The 17,996-nt window shown below is 39.9% G+C and overlaps 2 protein-coding genes across 2 annotated transcripts in view; both read left to right on the top strand.

Annotated features, from left to right (window-relative positions):
- Positions 1 to 418: 418 nt before the first annotated feature.
- wdr1 (WD repeat domain 1) lies at positions 419 to 9,625 on the top strand. The gene is made up of 15 exons (XM_080461672.1): positions 419 to 549; positions 1,706 to 1,827; positions 2,345 to 2,435; positions 2,535 to 2,682; positions 3,519 to 3,699; positions 4,408 to 4,485; positions 4,639 to 4,719; positions 5,244 to 5,477; positions 5,757 to 5,844; positions 6,064 to 6,220; positions 6,380 to 6,467; positions 6,593 to 6,700; positions 7,332 to 7,505; positions 7,624 to 7,768; positions 8,752 to 9,625. Exons 1-15 carry the CDS (start codon positions 534 to 536, stop codon positions 8,856 to 8,858), a joined length of 1,818 nt encoding a protein of 605 aa, XP_080317798.1. The 5' UTR covers positions 419 to 533; the 3' UTR covers positions 8,859 to 9,625.
- A 3,532-nt stretch (positions 9,626 to 13,157) lies between these two features.
- The window catches only part of slc2a9l2 (solute carrier family 2 member 9, like 2), a 114,453-nt gene continuing 109,614 nt past the window's right edge, over positions 13,158 to 17,996 (top strand). Inside the window, exons 1-2 of the mRNA XM_080461840.1 lie at positions 13,158 to 13,282; positions 16,479 to 16,537. Of these exons, the coding sequence (XP_080317966.1) occupies positions 16,526 to 16,537 (12 nt within the window). The 5' untranslated portion in view covers positions 13,158 to 13,282; positions 16,479 to 16,525. The remainder of the gene's footprint in view (positions 13,283 to 16,478; positions 16,538 to 17,996) is intronic.

Here is a 17,996-nt window from a genome sequence, read left to right as displayed (position 1 = left end):
GTTTACATGGTCTATGAAGTTATTAAACAATGTTTAATCTGCGACTCACCAAAGAGAATGTCATAATCAAAACATTTGTGTATTGTGTTTTCGGACTTGAACATCGTTGCTGTCTCAATTAAAAGTAGCAATTTAAGAAACCTCACACCTGTTATATTGCTTATTAATTTTGTGGCAAATAAAGTGATTAAATATGATACTTTAAACAAGAAGGTTGGACGTTTATGGAGCTGGGTGTGGTGCAGAACAACAACAAAACACTGGCTAATGTGATTAGTGGGGGCGTCAGATGCTGTAGCCTGACAGACCTTATTTAGGTGAAATTTAGCCCAAAGGACCGCCGCGGCCCGCTACTGGCTGACAGCCGCGGCGTGCTAACTGAGTTTACCATATATGGGCAAAGCCAGGCAGCGCGAGCGCAACGGCCGCTTCCGTGTTTGTGTGATCAGGGAGTGTAGTCGCAGCCAAGAGCTCATCTGTCTCCCCACTACTCATTCATTTGGAAGAAAGCAAGCAAGCGTCAAGCGGGAACAATGCCCTACGAGCTGAGTGAGTCCGTTTGTATTCTATGTCTGTGGATTAAACAGATTACAACTTTTCCTTTAAACCAAACGAGATCCAGAGCGGAGCAGTCAACATATCCGGGCTCGTCAACCAGGGAGCCTGCAGCTAGCTAAGCCTCGCCCATAGCCGCGTGATCTGACAGCTCGTCCCACGTAAAGACCACATCTCGTCTTGGACTAGATTTGTGTCAGATTAATCACAGATTATGAGTATGATCGGCGCGGGTAGAAGTGAAGATACTCCGTGTTCGGGCTGCTCGCGCTCGTTAGCATTAGCTGGGCGAGCTAACGTCAGCCATAGGAAATAGTTGTGCTCACATCGCATTGTTATGACACGTCCAGACAGGCAGTCTGACAGCAGGGAGCTGTACAGGGAAGTAGCTGCAGAGGGCCTGTGCCTTTCTGCTGAAACATACACATATATGCCGAAACTGTGAGTCTGGCATGCGATGACCTGGTTATAAGCATCGGTTACACCCACACGTTAGGTCGTGTCTAAACGGTGTTAAAATTACAGATGCAAATTAAAGTTATTTCCTCAAATATTGAGCCTAATCGTCAAAGTAAAAATAGTGTTTAGGTGAGTTGGAATTATATTCTAGAGTTTTAGAGCTTTCATTTTAAAAGATGGAGTCCACCTTTGGTCATGCGTTTAACTAGTTTTCATAATGGTTTGTAATGGTATTATTAATGAATTATACATTATTGAACTGATTGTTCATATAATGTGATTTCTTCTTTCTTGTATTGTCAGGAAGTTGGTGATGCATTGATATAAAGTTCAACTTATTTAGAAAATATGCTTGTTGTGAAATACAAAGTCTTAAATTATGGCTTGCAGTGTTTCTGTATTCATAACTGGACAAATTCTGTCATTACATTTATAATCAAGTATACTTTTCTGTGATAATTACGACTCGTCATCTGAGTATTCAATCATTCTGGCTCATCCTGCCTTGAGATCTTAACACGTTTAGGATAAAAGAGTGAATCTATGTACTGATGTCAATTAGGAAGATAAAACCATTCCATGTAAAATACATATTCTTTCTTTCATTGCTTTTGCTGCGGTTGTAAAACATCGGCCAAGCCCAACAATGGACTCGCACCCATTTCTTTTGTTGTGTTTGCGTTGTTTTCAGAACATGTATTCGCCAGTCTCCCCCAGATGGAGAGGGGGGTTGCGAAGGTGATTGGCGGTGACCCGAAAGGCAACAATTTCCTCTACACCAATGGGAAATGTGTCATCATCAGGAACATTGAGGTAATTTATTCTTGAAGTGAAATTAAAAACCATTGTTTCTAAATGAAAAAATCACCACAATTACATTTTGTTTGCTAATCACACTAATTTGAGTCACGCGTGAGATGGTGAGTAAACTTGGACATCATAGCACAGCTTTACTGTCCTTGTGGTAATGAGGGGAAAAACAAGGGGGAGGGGGCTTGGTAATTAATTGTTCCAGTTGGCTCTCTTTATTAGCACTTTCTGTGCCTCTTCCCCCTTTACAACATTTGATGTGCTCATGAAACCAATGAGGTGCGGTTACCGGCGCATAAAAATACTGCATTGTAAGGATGACGTCAGCAATACTGGCCAGAGTGTACACTAACCAGGCGTGAACCCTCACTTTAGTTCAGCTCATTGTTGTTGATTGTTTACATGTTTGAGGACTTTTATATCATCACCCTCTTATAACTAACTAGAATGTAGTTGCTGCATCATTACATAATTCTTGCAACTATATCGTATTAGTGCTCTTTTTCAACTCTTTTTGCAGAACCCTGCTATTGCAGACATTTACACCGAGCATGCCCATCAAGTCACTGTTGCCAAGTATGCCCCAAGTGGATTCTACATTGCGTCAGGAGGTACTCTACAAAGGAGACCGTATGTGTGCTTATACATTCAACTTTATTGTCAAAACAACTGACAGTTTTTGTTTGTTTTTTTTCCCATGAATTCTGTAGATGTGTCAGGAAAGATCCGAATCTGGGACACCACCCAAAAGGAGCACTTGCTCAAGTTTGAGTACACTCCGATTTCAGGGAAGATTAAGGATATCGCGTGGACGGAGGACAGCAAAAGGATGGCTGTTGTTGGTGAAGGACGAGAAAAGTAGGTGTCAGGTTTTTAAAAAAAAATTATTTTTATGCACTTTCGAGATGCAATTTATTTATTTAGGAATCACTGAGGATAGGACTTGGTATCAATTAACGACCATACGTCTCCTGTGAAACCATTGTTGTGGAAGCCCTCGCACTACCGATTTTACACATGCCTTCCATTGCTGCTGCTGCCTCCTGAAAAAGGGGTGGACCTCCCATTAGTTTGTACAGTTTAGTCATTTTTGAACAAGACTTAAATCTGTATATGTAAAAGTATAATGTTCTAATTAGAAACTATAATGACTTGGTTAGTCTGACCATGTTTGATACAAAAGCCATGCACATTTGCTTTAAAAAAAAAAAAAATTGTACTCTAATTAGATTTTGATGTTCTTCAGTGACATTATCGACTCGGAGGGATACATTCATGGCACAGACCAGCAGTTCTCCTTCCTTCGAGACACTTTGAATAAAAGCCCCACTGCAGTACTGGCATATAAGAGATAAAGATAAAATCAAAATTGCCTTCTGCCTTGTAAAAATGTAAAACTGAATACTGGGGTTGTGTTGTGACGTCAACTTATGCTCTAAAGTGCTTTTTTTTTAAATTTTATTATAAAAACCTTCATATACTGGATTCTTTTATTTATATCTACATATATTTGCCATCCCTTAACCAAAGGTGGGTATTGACCACATATTAAGAACTCCTAAGGAATTCACTGGTTGGCTGAAGGAGTACAGTCATTTGTAGCTTATGTTCTGTTATTTATAACCTGATCGTGTAAGGCCGTGTTAATGCGCACAAACTGAATCGACTGTTTGCGTTTTGACTTGTCATCGTAGGTTTGCGTCTGTGTTTCTGTGGGACACTGGCTCGTCTGTTGGCGACGTTTCTGGCCACGCCAAATTAATCAACAGTGTCGATATACGACAGAAGCGCCCTTACCGTCTGGCGACCGGCAGTGACGACACGTGTGTGGGCTTCTTCGAGGGTCCACCCTTTAAGTTCAAATTCACAATCAAGGTGAGTCGCGCGCATTCAACTGAAAGCTTCTCGCCTCGTAAATTAATGGCGAGCAATGGCTCTGCGCCACATTTCTGAAAGCTTCCTTGTTTAAATTGCGATTCAGTTTGCGCGGGTGGCATCTTGTATTGTAAAAATGCTCATACGGACACATTCTGCATCATTCTATGAAGTGTGTAATAAATGTGTAATAAATCACAACGAAACCCATTGTTAGATAGGGAACTTCACGTCTGGGGGCACACTCATTCCTTTGTCTTTTCTTTTTAATTGAACTTTTGGACCTTGATGTCTGTACAGTTCACCACATGCTCCTGGAAGTTGTGGCTTGAGAGAGGCCGCTTCATGTAATTATCTTATCAGGGACAATTTAGCTGTGGGACATTGGCAGGAAACGGTTTGATTACAACAATCAGTTGGCCTCGGGCTGACCCTCGCTGTGTAAACATGACATTTTCGGTGTTTTGTCATTATTTCTTCTCATGTATTTGTGTGTGTGAATATAGATCTTGTTCTTGGGAAGCAGTGATGAATGTTTCTGTCATCAGGATGTGACATTAATACTAGGAATATTTCAGATCTTTATTGTGTGTAGATGGACAGTTCAATCCTCACAGTTCAAGGAAATGTTTGTAAACTGAAATCAATGTCATTTCAATCATTTCCACTGACCTTTGTTTCTTCCCGTCTCTTTTGCGATGACCAAAGGACCACAATCAGTTTGTCAACTGCGTTCGTTTCTCGCCTGATGGAAGCAGGTTCGTCACAGCGAGTGCGGACGGGCAGGTGTGTATCTAAATACTGGGTGTGAGTGTGTGAACATTTCAGAGTACCACTTCACTCATTCAGCTTGGTCTAAAAATGTCTTGATCTAATTATGAAGAGTTTACTGGGAAGAAAAGGCATACATTTTACTTTTTGTCTCAACATTTTCTGCAGATCTTGGTCTGTGATGGAACAACTGGTGAGCGTGTTTCCTCACTGGGCGGTGAGAAGGCTCACAAAGGAGGAATCTATGCTGTAAGTGTATTTATGTTACAAAAGAAAGTGGTGAATTGTCCTGACCTTTAACATCATCGAGTCTGGTTAAATGAATATCTGATGCCATTCTTGTGGTGACTTTCATTTTCCACAATCTCAGATTATTAATTTTTTTGCACACGTTCACAGATGTATTGGAACAAAAACAATTTTGATAATTGGTATACTTCACAAAGACACCAGGGTATTTTGGATAAATCTAAGTGTAGTCAGGTTTCTCATAATTGAATGACTGTATGAAAGCTTTTTGCATTATGCTGTTTATTGTAAACTCCAGAAATTGGATATGTATTGCATTTTTACAGTGCATGTACACAGGCTCAGTATCTCACAGAATGGTAGCCTGAGTCAATGTTTAGTGTAATCAGGTAGCAGGCACAGAATGGGGCCTTCTGTTTCCTATAAGGAAGGGTTCATGTCCCCCCCCCCTCTAATGTTTTGATTTCTCTCCTCAGCAACACTAGCGTTTTCTCTTGTGAAAATGTCTGCTCTATATTTTACAGGTCAGCTGGAGCCCCGACAGCTCCCAGCTGATCTCCGCCTCGGGGGACAAGACGGTGAAGCTCTGGGATGTTGGCGCAGGTACGGCTGTCACCACGTTCAACTTGGGCACTGATGTGTCAGACCAGCAGCTGGGCTGCCTGTGGCAGAAAGACCATCTCCTCAGCATATCCCTGTCAGGATACATCAACTATTTGGACAAGAACAACCCCGACCGGCCCATCCGCACAATTAAGGTCAGCCTCCAGAGTTTCAGGATCCTCTTTCTGATTTCCTCGAGACTAAAGTTCAATATTGAAACTTATTGTGAGTGATGGGAAATTTGTCAACTGTCGATATTTTACAGACTTCAATCTATTCACTCCTTGGTATTCACATTTATCACACATACAGCCACTATACTGCATTTGAAGAATTCAAATGTATTATGTCTCGAAGCAGCAGTTTGACAGAATGAAATCCATAAATGAAGCATATTAATTATCATAATAACGTGGCCTTTTATCTTCCTATAGGGCCACAGCAAATCGATCCAGTGTGTGACGGTTCACAACAGTGACGGTCGAGCGTACATCTACTCGGGAAGTCACGATGGACACATTAATATCCTTCCATGTGCAGAAAATACTACAGACGTTGCCATTTTTATTTTTAAACGCCTTAAAATACAATAGAAAGTCTGGATTTTGTCCTGTATTGTTTTTCTCCAATTATTTTTTGGTAAAATAAGAGTACACAGGTAGTATAGCTCATCGGTCATCCTGCCTCTATTTTTCTTGCAGTGTTCGCTCCTGTTGTAGTTTTCCTCAACAGCTGCCTCACATTACTGGGATGCAGATACTGGAGACAATGATTGCTTCTCTGGAAAGGGCCACACCAACCAGGTGAGCCAGATGGTGACCAGTGACGCCGGTGAGCTGGTCACATGCAGCATGGACGACACGCTGCGCTACACCAACATCGGCAAGAAGGAGTACAGGTGAGGCCAACTGTTAATTACCCCACGAAGTATCAGTGAGCTTTTGGTTTGGTCGGGTTGAAACGAATGATGTTTGAGAGGAGACTGTTGCAGTGCCTTTTTTCCTCCTTGTGTAAATAACTGCTCTTTTTAAAAAAAAAAAAAAAATAATAATTTCAGTGCTTCTGATGTGGCGAAGATGGATTTCCAGCCTAGGAGTGTTTCAGTTGCTCCAGGAGGCCTGTCACTCGCTGTCTGCATTGGCCAGGTAAAATCTCTATTTTTAGCCACAAATGCTTTCACTCGTGCCGTCACTTGCATTGTTTTGCACTTATCTTGTACCCAAAGGTTGCTTTTTGATGAAAATGTTGCTCCTGTATTTATTGCTATTAGGTGGTCTTGCTGAAGGATAAGAAGAAAATCTTCACATTGGACAACCTTGGCTACGAACCAGAGGTTGGAGCCTTGCATCCAAACGGCAGCACTGCTGCCGTGGGATCCGTAAGTGACTTCACAGAAACTTGTGACCTTTCATGTGGAAACTCTCAAATGTGTCGATCTTTTCCCCACTCCCTCAGCACACTGTCTTTCAATCAAACCTGAGTAAAAACACATGGCCCAGGTGTGAGGGCGAATAGACAGGACGAAGTGTGAACGGAAAATGGATTGCATCTATACAGGACAAGTTCTATATACCGCATTAGCCGAAGTGCATCACATGATTAGTAACATTTACACACACACACTCCAGTGGTGGTGGCTGTCATGCAAGTTGCTGTTGTAGGTTCACTTTCTTGCTTAAATATATTTATATGGACAGAGGATCAAACCTAATGTTTACCATCACACGTCACTGCCAGCAGTTAGAAACCAGCGTTTAACGTCTGGATACTGTTGCATGTATACTTTCTGTGCTGGCTGTCTTGTGCTACTCAAATAGAGATACGGGTCTGTTTGGGTTTCTCAGACTTTGGTTCTCAAATTGCCATTCTTCAAAAATCAAACCACACCGGTTCTGCTAGAATCCATGTGAATATGTGCAATTATTTCTTCGACTCAGAATCACAGCACACTCGTCATCTAACCACGTTATTGTCAGATTTAAGTTTTAATTGTATGCTTTTCTCCTCAGGATGGAAAAATCTACCTGTACTCCATTCAGGGGAACACTCTGAAGGACGAGGGTAAGACTCTGGATACTAAAGGAGTCATCACAGACATGGCGTACTCCAGCGATGGAGCTTATCTGGCAACCGTTTCCACATCAAAGGTTGCCACCGTCTTCTCTGTGGTTGACGGTTACTCGGTAATAATCACACCCTCATACATACGTTCAGTGAATTTTTTAATTTTCCACACTTTGGCATTAGTGTGAATTGATCTGAAGGTATTCTAGTTTCATGTTTTGTTTTTTCTTCTCCCAGGTCAAGGACGAGTTTCATGGGCATCATGCCAAACCAGTGACTTTGGCCTGGTCACCCGATAATCAGCACATTGCCACTGGTGGGATGGACATGATGGTGTATGTCTGGACACTCGGCGAGTCAGAAAAAAGGATCAAACTACAAGGTTTGACATGCAGAGCCTACCTACCTGCACTCACTAATGTTCAGCAGGCACACATGCAGGTTTACAGATTTTGCATGACGATCTCTTTGTGTTGGCCACATGGCAACCACATAAATGGGACTTTACTGTATGCATGAACTATACACATACAAACCCTGTCCCTGGAATGTGGACCCAAATCCCAAAAGCTTTATGGAAGAAAGATCAGGGTCATGTTATCACCTTTAATCAATCAGTAAATGCAAATCACGATATAGATGTTTAATTCACAATAGCGTGGTAACAATTTGAAATAGGAACGATGGTGAGATGATGGATAAATCACTTTAACAACTTTTGTAGATCTAAAAGCATTGATGGGGGGTATTTATTAACAATGTGAGTTGATTTATTTGATGCACTGAGTTTATCTCAACTTCAGTGTTCACATTTTCTAGTGTGGTTCTCTTGTCACAGACTATTAAAATAAAACAACTGCAACATGGCTGTGAGCTGTACTGCACACAATGCACCATTACATTTTTGGGGTGGCATTTCCGCTTCGGGAAAAAGTTTTGTGTTTTCTATCCATTTCCAGGTGTTTAGTAATACGGATGAACTGCCCCAGTTTCTTTAGAAGCTTTAACCTGCTTTTCAACTGTTCAAATGTGTGACGCGTTTGCTGTCGTCCGAAATTTGATTGGCGGCATTCTTGCAAAATCACACTGCAAAGTTCATTTTAATCTGATTAAACTGTAACTCGTTGAACACACTCCCTTGGGGAAGTGTGGCATTCTCTATTTCTATTTTTTGAAAAACAAAGGTCAATATTTTATGTAAAAAAGCTAAACCTGACACACTTTATAAATCACACACATTAAACAACATTTTCACAAAGATGCTCGGCACAAACAAACAAAAAGAAACAACGGCCGACGTCATTGATCGTTGCTCCTTAAGTATTCACCCTGATGTCACCGCTCTGCTCTGTTTCCTCTTTGTAGACGCCCACCGGTTGCACCATGTGAGCAGCCTGGCCTGGAGAGACGAACACACTCTGGTCACCGTCTCTCATGACGCCTCTGTCAAGCAGTGGACTATTACATATTGAGCTGCAAATGGGGACAAGGACTACTGTAAAACAAAAATGATTTCCTTGTGTGTTTTTTTTTTTTTTTTTTTTTTTTCCTTCAAACGATCTCAATGGTGTCCCTTGATGTCTGTAACCCCCCCCCCCCCCTCCCCCCCCCCCCCCACACACACACACACACAAAATATGCCATGAGTCTTTCATGCGAATAACTTTAACAGACAAGAAAGTGAAAGATGAAATGTAACCTTGAGTGCTTTTACACCCAGACAAATAGGTGTAAGCTTATCATTCCACAGCCGGCCCAGTTTAAAAGCTGATGATATTGTCTGTTTGGGGTTGGTGCATCCTGACTTAAGGAAATGTTTTGTTTTTTTGTTTTTTTTGAAAATCAAAGTCATTTTTTGAAAGAAATGAAACCTTTTGGTTACATTCCTGGAGCGAGCAGTAACCTGGTCTGAATCGAAGCTGCCTGACACTTTTTAATTTTCACGGTTGTGTTGGGCTGAGTGCGTGGATGTGTGGTTAGTTTGTTTGTTTTTGCTTTGTCGTAAGATTCATACATTGTTATTCACAACTCTTCCTGTTGGACTGGGGAGCAATAATAGGAACTGAAAAACGGAGTATGTGTACGATCAAGACGTCTGTTCAGTGGAAGGTTCTGTGTTTCTCTTTGGGCCCAACCATTCATTTCACAAATTTTCTTATTTCTATGTCTTTATGCATTCACTTCCTGAGTGGAAGAGACTCATTAACAATAATAAAATAAAAAAAAATCTTTTTATGCATTTCTGTTTTCTTGCAGTTTTGTCTCTATATGCATACACTTGGTCGGGTCTTCCCAGGGTTGAATAGGCACTGAACAATGGCTGCTGGCCCGTGAACGGGGTTGTGAGGAGTTGGAAAGAACAGGAGCAAAAGCGTTAAACAGGCATTAATAATTTAGTCGTTGCGTCACGCATACCTGGGTGGCTCATTGTACGTTGCCACTGCAGTGTCATTTAACCCGACTCAAGCAGGGATGATGGGATGTTCTTTGATGCAATGGCTGAAGTTTGCAAATTTACAAGAAAAATTTAATATTTTTTTAGTGCAAAAGTGGAATGACTAGGTACTCCAGGCCATACCACAGTTCAAGGCATACTGGAGAGGTTCACAATAAAAAAAATAAAAGTATTTTATTTATATTTTTTCCCCCAAAATATTTATATAGAGGGCTGCACAGTGTTTATAACTCTCTCCTCACAGTGAGAAGGTCTGGGCTCAAATACTGGCTGGAGCCTTTCTGTATGGAGTTTGCATGATTTATCCCATGTGTCACAAAAAAATACATGCATATACCTCACATGCATGTTTTGTAACATGCATATGAGGTATATGTACATATGTAGCGCAATGGCCTTCATAAATCACAATTAAGTAATGTGTTCCTACTTGGCGTGGGTTGTTTGTAGTGTTGAAGTCTGGCTTCAAAGAAAATGTGTTAATTTTAAAGATGTGTCAAGGCAAAAGTTACAACACAACTTACATTGCGCTTTTTGTATTATCTACAGTAGATTTATTACCCTGCGATAACCTGGTGAACTCTCCATGCCGAAACTTGCTTTCACTTACAACCCTGAGCCAGATAAACCTGTGTAAAACATGGATGGCTTTATCTTTTTACAATGTTTGGAAAAGAGATAAACAACATTGACAGCTCAGGTTTCAACACAAAATGTAGTTGGTCTGTTAAGATACATAAAGTTAAATACTTCTATCCATCCATACCATCCTATCTAATTCAGGGCGCCTAATAACCTCAAATACATGCTTGCGTGTTAATTTAGGGACTCCAGATTCCTTCCTCAGTCGACATGGACGTGAATCGGGGAAATACTCACACTAACACTGTAAAACGTGCTTTCTAATGTCAAGCAAAGCCTAATGTCCGGGTATAATAGAAGCAACAAGTGAGAGGGGTTGAGTTACTCTCATAATGTTTATATCCACAGTTGGCTGCAAAAAAATTAAAAATCCTCTCCCACACCCACCACAGGTTCTGAGGCAATGATCCTCATCTTGGCTGTCATCGCACTTAGAATAATTCCTCAAGGAGAAGGAGAGGACTGAATGTGACTGTTTTCTGCCCTTGGATTAAAACGAGTAGTAACAATCTGCCAGAAAACTGGAAAGTAAGGAAAAGGTTCCGAGATCTAAATGTACGGCTCGACTTTTTTGTGGGAAAAATGCATTAGTTAGACCAAACGATCCAAAACAATAGGTTGTTGAGTTTGCAGCATTGTACTTGTTAAACCAGCGGGACACGGTGTGCAGTGAGTGTCCTCATCAGTGTCTGCTGCCACTTTTGATTCATGTCTGCAAATTAAGTTAGTCAGCTTGTGCCCATGTGACGCTGGTGTCTTTTTAATAAGGTGCTTGCTGCTGATCTGTGGGGTCTGAAGTCTGAAGGGAACGGGTGGACTGCGTTTGGCTGCAGGATCCTACAAGTTGGTGAGTGCTACTCTTTTTTCTATTTTCTAGATTAAGAGATTACATTATGATATTTAAAACATTCTGTTGATTTCAGTAATGTATAATAGCTGCTTCACAGCCAGGAATCTGCATTATAAGAAGTCTGTGCTGGCCAGGAGAAGTTGTTTAACTCTGCAGCTGAACATTTTAATTAAGTGATCAGAGCACAAGTTGTTTGAGTCGACACAGGTCCAGATGAAGGTTTAGGATAATGTAGTTGTAATTACCACAAAGCATTAAAACCACAACCAAATCTATTGAAAACACAATCTAATGACATAACAAAATGAGATTAAAATGAAGCTCCTTGAAATGATAATATATCAAATGATATAATCATAAGTATTAAGTGGTTAGAAATAATCGTTAAAGCTCTTGAATAATGAATATTTTCTGATAATAAAGATTTTGTGAAAATGCATAAAAAATAAAAGGAAATTATTTAAAATGGTATAATTCTAAACTATAAAACAGTTTAAAAAAAATAGTCAAGGTTGTCAAATAATTTCATACAATAAAATAGTTTGTTTTACTTCAAGTTCTTATAAGTGAAAATTAAGCACATTGAAGTGACACATTATAGATAGAAAATACTATTCCTGGAAGTGTTTAGAAATAAAAAAAAAAGGAAATAAATATTAAAAAGAATAAAAGTTTAAATAAAGCACTTTAAAATCAGTCAATTCCAAATAATATGGTAACATTTACTGAATATGTTAAAAACGTAAAACCAAGTTCTATTGAATTATATAATTTCAACTAATAACATAAAATCTTAATTATGGAACACTAAGTGTTTTAAAATAGTAAAATAAAATGCTGAAATGAATTTCAACGAGAATGACTGACATAAGAAAATATACTGGAGCATGCCAGTGAAGCAGTTGGTTACAAATCAGTGGAGTTAATTCATGATTTTTCATTTGACCAAAACATAGCACTTTTTGGATTTTGAAGCTACTAACACAGCAAATTTTATATATTTTTTTTAATAGCCAGAATGTTTCCGTTCTCATAAGTATTTTTCTGAGTAGTCTGGTGCAGTCTGCTTCGATCCACACTCTGAGAAACCCAATACATCTGTTACCCAGGCTTCATGCCTGAGAAAAAATGTCCCAAAGGGGGTGTTCAGTTTACACGTTAGTGTTTCTTTCCTGGGTCATGTCTTTATCCCAACGCCACAAATGTTTTCAGAGGACGGCTCGCATGGCAAACAACACAATCCTCCTCCTGCTGCATGTGAAGAAAAGTGAGGGCGGGGGGTGGGGGGTGGGGGGCTATTTTTCCTTTCACATACCAGAAATGAGGCTCACATGTTTTCTAATATGGACATCCAGCAATCTGAAGATAAAAAAACCCCTGAACTATTATGAGGCTGAGGGAGCATAAAGCAGCCATTGATCAGATGAGTGGAGAAACAAATGCCTGAGGATCGGGTTTTGGGGGGAATTAAAGACCAAGTTGTTGTGCAGTTTTTCCTTAAACAAGCTGCAGTGTGTCTGCAATAATTTCAGCAGCAAACAGCCTCTTTTCCGCCTATGGAAATGACTTCACCGCTGCATTTCCCGGGACATTAACTCTCCACGTGTTTCTGTGGGATCAGTCAGCCTGAGTGTTCATGTAACCTTTCCAGATGGTGGTGGGGGGCTCCCTTCTGCTGTTACCCTCAGTGTCTCCTGTGAGGTTTTTCTTTTCTTTTTTTTTCCTGGACTTTGACCAGTGGAGTTGATGGAGGGACCACTCCTCTCACTCCCACGTGCTCGAGGAATTTCAGCAGAACAATGGAGCGTGCCTGGGTGTACTGGAAGGACACTCTTTCTTGTACTCATTGGAGACAGAAGCTTTCTCCTCCAGCATGGTATTTAGACCTGAAGTGTTTGGGAACTTTAAGTAAAACTCCTCATTGATAGGATGATTTTTCCCTTTTCAAGGTGAGCACTGGCAAATTCTTTATTATGTCTTCATGTTAATTTGCATGCATGAAGAATCTTCCTATAGTTATTTTGCATTTTGTTTCTGACAGGTAATGTTTACTGGTTACCATGGACAGCAGATGCGCGATACTTCATTGATTCTCACACCCACTTCTGTTTGCTTTGTTCACAGGAACAATTGAACTTTACTTTCTGTTTTAGAAGAGCCTAACCTTTAATGGAGAGACATGACAACGGATGGCTGTTTGTCACTTCCTGTATCATGAGCCCCAGTTCACCTGTGACACTCGGGTGAAGTACTTACACTGATATAGGACAGCGGCGGGCCCTTGTTGTCACTGTCAAAGAAAAATCCCAAAACAAATTGGACCAGTTTATATCAAAGGCAAAATAGCATGTGCTCCATAAGAAATATGTATAGTATTAAACCATTACATATGGTGGAAAAGTTAATTATACCAAAAATAATTCAAGGACTATAATAGTGGTTTGGATACTTTCATATATTGTGTGTAAACATTGGTTATGATGTACAGTGAGCAGGCAATGTTCAGAGTGCATCTTCACAGATAGTAGGCTGTGTGCCACTGGACTATTTTCAATGTGAAAAATGATCCACTCTTCTCTGCAATCACAGTGAGGTTTCACAGTGTTTTGGTCAAGAAAAGAAATGATTAACTGTGGTCATGCTTAATTGACCTCATTTGACCAAAAGCTTAGAAATCATAGAAGGCACTGGTGCAGTTGTTGTGTTTCCAGTACAGCTCCTGACTTCAGTCTTACATAACAGCAGGACCTCTTTGTAGTTAATCATTTCTCAGTGTCATTGTCACAGCTATATCTGGGTAATGTTCAGTCACTGGTCTCCCAGCAGGCTCCGGATACACAGTCTGTACAAGTGTGAGTATGTTGACAGTGCCGCTTTTCTATCAGTGACACTGTATGTTTGGGTTTTTTTTTAAAACATTTTTACAATGAGGCTGTGAATGAAGTTGTACACTATTCATGTGGTGCCAATTAGGTTTTTCAGTACAGCAGTGATAGTTTAATAAAAGTGGCTGATGCTTTTTGGATAAAAAAAAAAAAAAAAAGTTTTTATCTTAAACATGCAGCATTTTAGTATTCTGGTATTTTGTGGTGTGTTGAAATAATCAATATTTCACTGGCTATTGCAAAGTGTTGATCTCAGTTTGCTTTCTGAAATTATTGTCGGCTTATGTGATTGAATGCAGTGTTAATGACACAATATTGTATATACAGAGAAAAAATAATTGACAATAATGGTAGCTTAAAAAAAATAATATTTCAGCTATTTGCTAAAACTTGCATTTTCCATATCATATATTTTTGTAAGTATATTATGGGACTGAGAAAAACAAACATATATTATATTTATTGTTAGATATTATTTTGAGTTATTCAGACAGAGGATTGCTCAATGCAGTACCTTGTATTTCTTTTATCTTGTGGTTTTGGCGTGACAAAAAAAAACCAACAACATGTTTTTTTAATATTCTTTTTGCATTTTGGAATTGTGGTCTTGTGTGCTTTTGTTTATCTCCACATCATTTCTGCATGGAAGTGTTTGACGCAAAGAATTCTGACAGACTCCAGAAGAAGGACAATTGTTCAAGCTATAGTTCACCATGACTCCAAGTTTACTGAAGATGCTGTTCTGAAGGGAGAAGTCGAAGGCACACATCTTTGAGAGCAACTCATCAGGCCCTTAAAAGCCTAAACGAGATGATTTCATTTTCACTTACAACACTACAATAGCTGACATGTCCCATCTCACGCTCATCCATTGGTTGTCGCTCACAGGTTTTTGTGCGAACGAACATGTGTGCTGATTATTTGTCAATGGTATAACGTGACGCAATGTGTGACCAAACAAGACGTTATGAAACAGCAAACAGTCTTGACTGTGTATTTGCCGATCATACTGGTCAGTTTACATGGCAAGGTGCATGGCTGTGATCAGGGTATCTTTCAATGACCCCAGAATCATGATCGCGGTGGGAGGGAACCTAAAGTAAACACCAATGACTGCTGATACGTAATTGAAAGTGGTTTGGGCTGCCTGTTAAACAAACAAGACGAAAGCTGGCTCGCAAACTTGAATTAACATATTTTCTGCTGGAGGCAGTCATCTGCAGACGAAAGACCTGGAAAGAACTTACATTAATGTCGAAACAGTTCTTCTGATGAGACAGTTTATTTGAAGCCCAGTCATTTCCTTACTCTGTGAGAATCTTTGAGTGCAAGTTTATGGCAGATTTCTTAAAGGGTTTCTCAACCTCGCTTGCAGTTTTTGTTTATCAGGCAGTTGTGAATGTATTTATTTCATACCAGTTTAAATTATTTACTCACTTTCTGATACACAGCGAAGTGTCCCTTTTATACTATATGTTCACATGAAGCTGGAACAGTCAGAGAATATTGTCAGAAAAACCTGAAGACTTTTTTCTGAGTTCGGAAAAAATACTGGAAGTTTTTTTCAGCAGTTTAGATTATACAGAATCATGTACTTTTCTATAAAGCCTCTATGAACGTACCAATGGCATTACGATTAATAGTGTTTAGTCAAAATGAAGGTTTCTAAAAGTACGTGATGTTGATTTTAATTTTGCTCCTCGGGACTCACGTTCCTTGCTGGTTTGTATTCACACTCAATCAGAAGCTCATTTATTTTCCAGCAGCTGATTGAATGCTATTAAATATAATTACCTTGCGGTAGGAGAGGAAACATATAGAACGGTGGGGCTCTTGCTGTCAGTCAGTGACAAGTGAAATGCTCTCATCAGCTTGATAATAAACCCCAGGACACCCGGAAACATACTTAAAGTTACAAGTTTATCTGATTTATTTAGATTTTTTACCCCTATACATCCCCTGGCTGTCCAATGACTGTTCAGCTTCTGCTTTAACACTGATGGATCACTACATTCTGGGCTAAATTGAAGGGTTTATAAATAATTAACCACTAGGTGGCAGGCTCAGTCCTTAGTCCACTATCTGTTACAACCGCTTACTATGAAATAGAACACTGTGGTGCACTGAGCCGGACCACTGTTTTAAAATTGTCCTGAGGTTGGAAATGGGACATGGGGTGGGGTGTTTCTGTCCACATTTGCTGTCCCATATGATAAGACGTGGCTTTGTTTTTGTTTTTTTTTGTTTTCTTTCATCCAAGGTTGCTGAAAGGCAGATAAACAAAAGCACGGACAGGCTTACTACAAGATGAACAAAAAGGTTAGTGGAGTTGTGTTACTAAAGTCTTCATGATAAAAATGGTATGATGAGAGGATGTTTCAAGTGTTTAATAATAATAAAATTTTTAGTTTTTTGGTTGGCCCTTGGTCCTGTTGTTGCCTTTTTATATAATCATTGTCCAGTTGGAAATGGTTTTCCCAACTTTCCCCACTGAGAATCACAATGCAGGAAACTGCGTCGAGGAGAATTTTCTGCGTGCATTCGTCATTTTGCATCGCCTTACTTCTCTTAGTTTTGGTCACTGTCATCAGCACTTTCATGAATTAGCCCCGTTGCGAAGCCAGCTTGTTGAATGTGCTGTTAAAACTCATCTTGCAATATAGCCGTGAGCAGGTTTCATATGAGGACCAGTTTTTCAGGATTTGTTGTGGGTTAGTTCAGTGTTAGTTCAGACCAGAGTTAGAACCTCTGAGTTCCACCAATACATGATGACACAATGCCAGACTGACCATGTAAATATTTGAACAACTTTGGTGATAGAGAGTATCACACATCTCCATCCAATATCCGTCTCCGCTTTCCGAGGTTTTGACCTGCTGTTTACGAGATGACTCTCGTTACTGTTTGTAAATCAGATCAAAATTCAAGTGCGACAAAACGGCTGCAGCAATTAGTAGAGGGAAAATCTATTATACAGTGTTTTGGATCGGTTTGGATTTATTTTATGCAACATACAAGGAAAATGCCATATCACCGTGAGGTTTATAAATTGTTATTTAGAATAACTTGTGGGATGCACATCTACTACTTTACTCTCCTGTGATCATACAAACAGCTTAGATAACGCTGCTGCACCTGTGCCAGCTTTAATGATTGCTTCCTTCTGGTCAACAATGAAAAAAGTAAAGTAAAACTGAAAAACTCCATGAAAGTTGAATCGTGAGGTCAATGTTTCAGTTGGTAATATAGCCGGACATATTTCTCCGTAGCTTCCTCCATTTAAAAATCTAAGTCGAGAAACAACCTGACAAGGATACAATATCTACATCTTCCCCGTGTTCGCTTGTTATAAAAAGTGTGGATGTGAGTTGTAAAGGGGTTATGTATCTTTTCGAAGACGACTCTTAAAGTAACGTTTCAAATCAGTTTACATGTGAATTAGAAATGTGAGAAAGGGACTCTTTACTTTTATGTTCTTGCTGTGAGGATCCTCCTTCTTCTCTGTGAAGTACTGAAGTATGTGATTGTGCGTCAGTCCTAGGAGGATATAACATGCTGTATAACCTCTGGAGGGTTGACATCCTTTTCTTCTTCTTCTGTTCCCTTGTTGTGTTCCAGCTGAGAAGCTGACACTCTGAATCCACCCCACAACCCCCGGTTGTGGGGTGGATTCAGAAAGTGCAAAAACAAAGGCCATCTGAGCACAAGAATAGACACATGCTTTAGAAGACTGTACAGAGTCATTGCTTTCAAAGTGTGAGGGGATGAGGCCCCCCCC

Source organism: Lipophrys pholis (genome assembly GCF_963383615.2).
Source record: "Lipophrys pholis genome assembly, chromosome: 4".
Taxonomy (NCBI): domain Eukaryota; kingdom Metazoa; phylum Chordata; class Actinopteri; order Blenniiformes; family Blenniidae; genus Lipophrys; species Lipophrys pholis.
This window is presented reverse-complemented; position numbering and strand designations above follow the sequence as displayed.